We start from the raw sequence: 5,650 nt of genomic DNA on the forward strand, positions 1-5,650 counted from the left end.
CGTGGAAACATAAGAATTCTCATTCTCTGCTGGTGTGAATGTTAATGGTACAGCCACCTCAGAAAACAATTGGTGGTTTCTTACAAAACTAAGCATATTTTTACAGTATGTTTCAGCAGTTGTGTTCCTTTGTATTTACTCAAATGCACTGAAAACTATCCAGAAAAAAAATGCACACAGATGTTCAGAGCAGTTTTCTTTATAAGCACCCAAACTTGAAACCAACCAAGATGTTCTTCAGTAGGCTTATGGTTAAATAAACTATGATATATTTAGACAATGGAATTTTATTCAGTGCTAAATATAAACGAGCTATGAAGCCATGAAAAAGCTTGGAGAAAAATGCATATTGCTAAATGAAAAGCCAATCGAAAAAGTTTACATATTGTATAAGTCTAATCATATGACATTCTGGAAAAGGAAAAACTATGGAGACAGGTAAAAGGTCTCTAGTTGTCAGTGAATGGTGGGGGGAAAGGAAGACTAGATGGAACAGAGGGGATTTTATGGCAATGAAACTAATCCATATGATTCTATAATGATGTCTATATATCATTATAGATTTGTCCCAATCCATCCAATGTACAATCAAGAGTTAACTATAGTGTGAAGTATGGATTTTGAGTGACAGTTATATGTCAGCGTAGGTTCATCATTTGTAACAAATGCACCATAGAGCAAGATGTTGATAATAGGGAAGGTTATGGATGTGAGAAGGAAAATACCACGTGTATGGAAAATACCATTTTCTCAATATTGCCGTGAACCTAAACCTGTTCTAAAAAATAAAGTTTATTTTTAAAAAAAGAGAAAAATAGGTAAACTTGAAGCAGACTTGTCTACATATATCTTTAAATGGAAAAGGAAATATAAAATTCAGTGGAATGAACTCATTTAATTACAATGATATAAATAATTATCTCACATCCTTTATCAATAAATTCCAAGAGATTAAAGTTAAAACATGGGAAAAGTTCACTTTACAATTATGTAAAATTTAAAAATAAAATAAAATTTAAAAAAAATTAAAAAAATAAAATAAAATTTAGAATTAAAATTATCTAGACTGAATATTCATATTTTGCCTGAATAGATCATAAATGTTTACTGTAGAAAAGAAACTACAGCTAAGACAAAACATCATACAAAAAACACAATTCACAGCTAGTGATATCTTTCAATACTCTCTTGATTATTTATTGATATCTTTAAAGTATTGTCAATTTGAGAGGTGAAAAATGATTTCTCATGTTCTGCAGTGGCAAAGTGTCTTTGAACAATCCCAATTACTTCTTATGGCCAGTCTCTGAGGACTCTGAAACAACCAAATGAGGTTTATCCTTTATGTCACCCATCAGGGGATACTTTTATATACTGTTGTCTTTTGAAGTTCAGAGAGGAAAATCTTTGGATGATGAAGATAAGCATTCAGGATTTCATATATATCTTTCAATACTCTCTTGATTATTTATTGAGGTCTTTAAAGTATTGTCAATTTGAGAGGTAAAAAATGATTTCTAATGTTCTGCAAGTGGCAAAAGTGTCTTTGAACAATCCCAATTACTTCTTATGGCCAGTCTCTGAGGACTCTGAAACAACCAAATGAGGTTTATCCTTTATGTCACCCATCAAGGGATACTTTTATATACTGTTGTCTTTTGAAGTTCAGAGAGGAAAATCTTTGGATGACGAAGATAAGCATTCAGGATTTCATACTGACTTTACTTCTGAAGTCCAACAGGTAGGTCACATAATCCTGACATGTTTCTCTGCCTATATACCACACCTATCACAAATTTTATTTACAATGTAAGTGTGTCCGCCCATACTGATGAATTCAAATGCCAAAATAATAACTGAAAGAAGGGAAGGAAAGGAGACCTTAAACTGGAAAAAATTTGATTTTTATAAAAATGGAAAAAAGATACAAAAGTCACTCTAATGATGTTTACAGGGAATTAAGATAATAATACAGTAATCCAGGCTACATAATTTATGTGTACAGAAAAAGGATCTAGGCAACCTGAAATTCTTTGGTTATACTTATCAGACTGGTTAAATTTTTCTTTGAATTATTTCATAATGTAGAGAAAATTGTATATTTGTTTCTAGGGATGCAATTATTAAAAGAGAGTTAAGAAAACTGCAAGGATAAAATGCCTGATTCATGACTTGAAAAAAATCATAGAAAGTCACCACTTCCAAAATATTGATGCTATTATTACACTTGTCAGAAATTTTAGAGAGGAATATACAACTATCTTCTGATAACAGTCTGAAAATAGCCATATATTTAAACAAATATTAATTGGTTAAAAAAAAGCTGAGAGAAATCACCTTGTCTGAGATCTTATCTTTGCCCAGTTCATTGTACTTATAAATCTATTTACTTATTTGCAAACTTTGGAAAAACAAAGCCATCCAAGACTGTAGCTTGGATAAGATAAAATCATTGTCTTGTGTTAAGAGTACAAAGCACAAAGAAGAATATAGATTTTCATTTTCCATTTCATTATTATGTGAAAAGAAGAAGTTTTATGCTACTCTGAGTGATGCTGTCAAGCATAATGGTTAGAGTATGGGCCACTTATGATCAAATGTGTGTCTTAATGTATGTAAACTTACATACATAAGTGTATATAATTAAATGCTCCTTATGGTTAACTACAAATACTGTACTTATAACATTTAAACAGTGTGATGGAAAGGTGAAGGGTACATGGATTATCAAATATGCCCTATTTTGTGTTCTCATTTTGGCCTTAGGTTTGGCTCTAGGCTCTGAAGAAGGCCAGAAAAGCACTTAAGATGATCAACAAGCCTGGAATAGATTTGAAAAATAGACCTAAAATCAGATAAGCAGGGGAGGCATTGAAATAAGTAACTTTATGTACACTGAGCACTGACCTCTTCCCCTTCCGTGTAAGTGTGTACTTGAAATTTTTTTAATTTAGTGTAGCTGAGTTAACTTTAGTCAGTAACACAATATTATGAGTCTATCTATCCTTGACAAGATTAAATGTCAATTAAATGAAACTTAAGGTAGATTACTGTGAGGAACATAGGTCCAAAGAGGATAAGAAATTAACCTGAAAATACTACTCTGCTCAAACAATACATTATTAACTTTTTTGAGTTTAGAATCACAATGATAAAGTATTCCCCTTACTCCTTACATCTCTTTAAGACAGACAAGTTGAACACGAGTACCATGGAATCTTCACTAGTTTATAGTCTTAATGATGGTTATTTTGGTATTTCTATAGACTCACTATATGTGAAAATATATGAATTGAAAAGAAGTATCAGATAAAATGGTCATTTGATTCAATTATGCAACAATTGGCTGAGAATGCACAAATAAGATACACTTACTTGTCTGACAACATAGACCAAAGAGTTATGCAAATATGTGAGATGAACATCTGATATTTTGAAAGTCAATCCAAGTCATTCAAATCTAAAATCTCAGTAATTTTGTTAACTACTATATAGCTGTCTCAAAATTCAACTTTCTATTATAATATAGTCACAGTCATACTCATCATTAGTCCTCTTCAGGAAATATAATGCACATCATGCAATTTCAGCAGTATCTTTTTAATATGGTACACATTTTTACTACATAGTCTATGCAAGCTCAGTCACTCTGTCGTGTCTGACTCTGTGTGACCCTGTAGATTATAGCCTGTCAGACTCCTCTGTCGGTGGAATTTTCTAGGCAAGAATGCTGGAGTGGCTTTCCCTTTTCTACTTCAGGGGATCTTTCCAACCCATGGATCAAACCTGCATCTCCTGAACTGGCAGGCAGATTCTTTCTCACTGTGCCACCATGGGAGCTCCAATGTAGGATGTAACAAAATATGTCAGTAAATATATTATATGAAACCCACAAAAGAAAAAATCTATTCCCCTAATGCTTTTGAAAACTCGAATAAAGTAAGTGGTTATAGAGTGTAGTCTGGAGCTGAACATGAAGGAAGACAAGTTTGCTCAATGTCTAGCTGATCTTGCCTTGCACTAACCCAGAGAAAAATGTAATCTAGTTGTTTTCATAACCACTACACGTTTATGGTCTTGTGGTTCTGTAAGATATCTCCAGTTGCAACATATATGCAAAGCAGTCATGTTATAAAAAGGGTTACTTTCCTGAATAACAAATAGGATGATTAAGACTAGATTCCCTGACCTGCTAGTCCCTATCACATACTGTTTGCTTTCCTTTTCAGACAGCTTCTGCAGAAGGATGAATGGATCTCCTGAATAACAGATCAAGTGTTTCTGAGTTCATTTTGGTGGGACTTTCTACTTCTCAAGAAACTCAAATACTCTTTTTTGCAATCTTCTTTCTTGTCTATGTTGCCATCATCATAGGAAACCTCCTCATTGTCATCTCTGTTATAGTTGATAACCATCTTCACTCCCCCATGTATTTCTTTCTAGCAAATTTATCATTTTTTGATTTATGTCTTTCTTCTGCTGCAACTCCCAAAGTGGTTTCAGACTTCCTTAGAAAACACAAGACCATCTCCTGGTGGGGCTGCATGACCCAGATGTTCTTTATGCACTTCTTTGGGGGTGGAGAGATGTCTCTTCTGATAGCTATGGCCGTTGACAGGTATGTCGCCATATGCAAACCCTTGCACTACAAGACCATCATGAGTCACAGGGTGCTCATTGGGTTTCTACTGCTCTCATGGGTGATTGGGCTTATCCATACTACAAGCCAGATGGTTTTTATGGTGGGTTTGCCTTTCTGTGGTCCCAATGTATTGGACAGCTTTTTTTGTGACCTCCCCCTGGTCATCAAGCTTGCCTGCACTGATACTTACATCCTAGAGCTCTTGGTGATCGTGAACAGTGGGCTCTTGTCCCTGATCTGCTTCATTCTCTTATCCTACGTTGTCATGCTGGTCACCATCTGGAAGCACTCTTCCAGTGCATCCTCTAAGGCTCTGTCTACACTCTCTGCTCACATCACTGTAGTCACTCTGTTCTTTGGCCCTGCTATCTTCATTTATGCTTTTTCACTTAATAGTTACTCTGTAGATAAATTTCTTTCTGTGTTTTACTCTATCATCACTCCTCTACTTAATCCAATTATTTATACTCTGAGGAATCAGGAAATGAAGGCAGCCATTAAGAGACTGAGCAACCAGCATATTGGTTCCTGGCTCACCCCCTAAATATTATCTGTTGTATACGATCATTTTTTGTTCTCTGCAATTTGGGGGTTGTTATTGTTATTGTTTAGTTGCTCAGTGTTGTCTGACTCCTGCAACCCCATGAACGGTAGCCCGAGAGGCTCCACTGTCCATAGAGTGGGTTACCAAATCCTCCTCCAGGAGATCTTCTTTATCCAGGGATTTAACCCCTGTTTCCTAGACTGGCAGGTAGATTCTTATGGCTGAGACACCAGGGAATACCATTTAAATATTTCTTCAAATAATTGAAATCAAATGTTAAATAATATTAAATTTCCACCTTACAAAATGTGAGGAATATTAAGGTGTTTTTATTTTACTGGAAAATATTCTTAGCACAAATGTAATACATAAATAAGCTTTCATTCATACCTCCTTTACCTCCTTGTCTTAGAATTCAAGGGAACCCTTATGAATGTTTAAAATACATAATACACATACATGGT

The 5,650-nt window shown here is 34.5% G+C and overlaps 1 protein-coding gene across 1 annotated transcript; it reads left to right on the forward strand.

Annotated features, from left to right (window-relative positions):
- The first annotated feature begins 4,250 nt into the window (after positions 1 to 4,250).
- Positions 4,251 to 5,186, forward strand: LOC129620525 (olfactory receptor 4K13-like). Its single transcript, XM_055536339.1, has one exon. The coding sequence runs from the start codon at positions 4,251 to 4,253 to the stop codon at positions 5,184 to 5,186; it is 936 nt and encodes a 311-aa protein (XP_055392314.1).
- Positions 5,187 to 5,650: the final 464 nt, after the last annotated feature.

This window comes from Bubalus kerabau, chromosome 10, assembly GCF_029407905.1.
Source record: "Bubalus kerabau isolate K-KA32 ecotype Philippines breed swamp buffalo chromosome 10, PCC_UOA_SB_1v2, whole genome shotgun sequence".
Taxonomy (NCBI): Eukaryota; Metazoa; Chordata; class Mammalia; order Artiodactyla; family Bovidae; genus Bubalus; species Bubalus kerabau.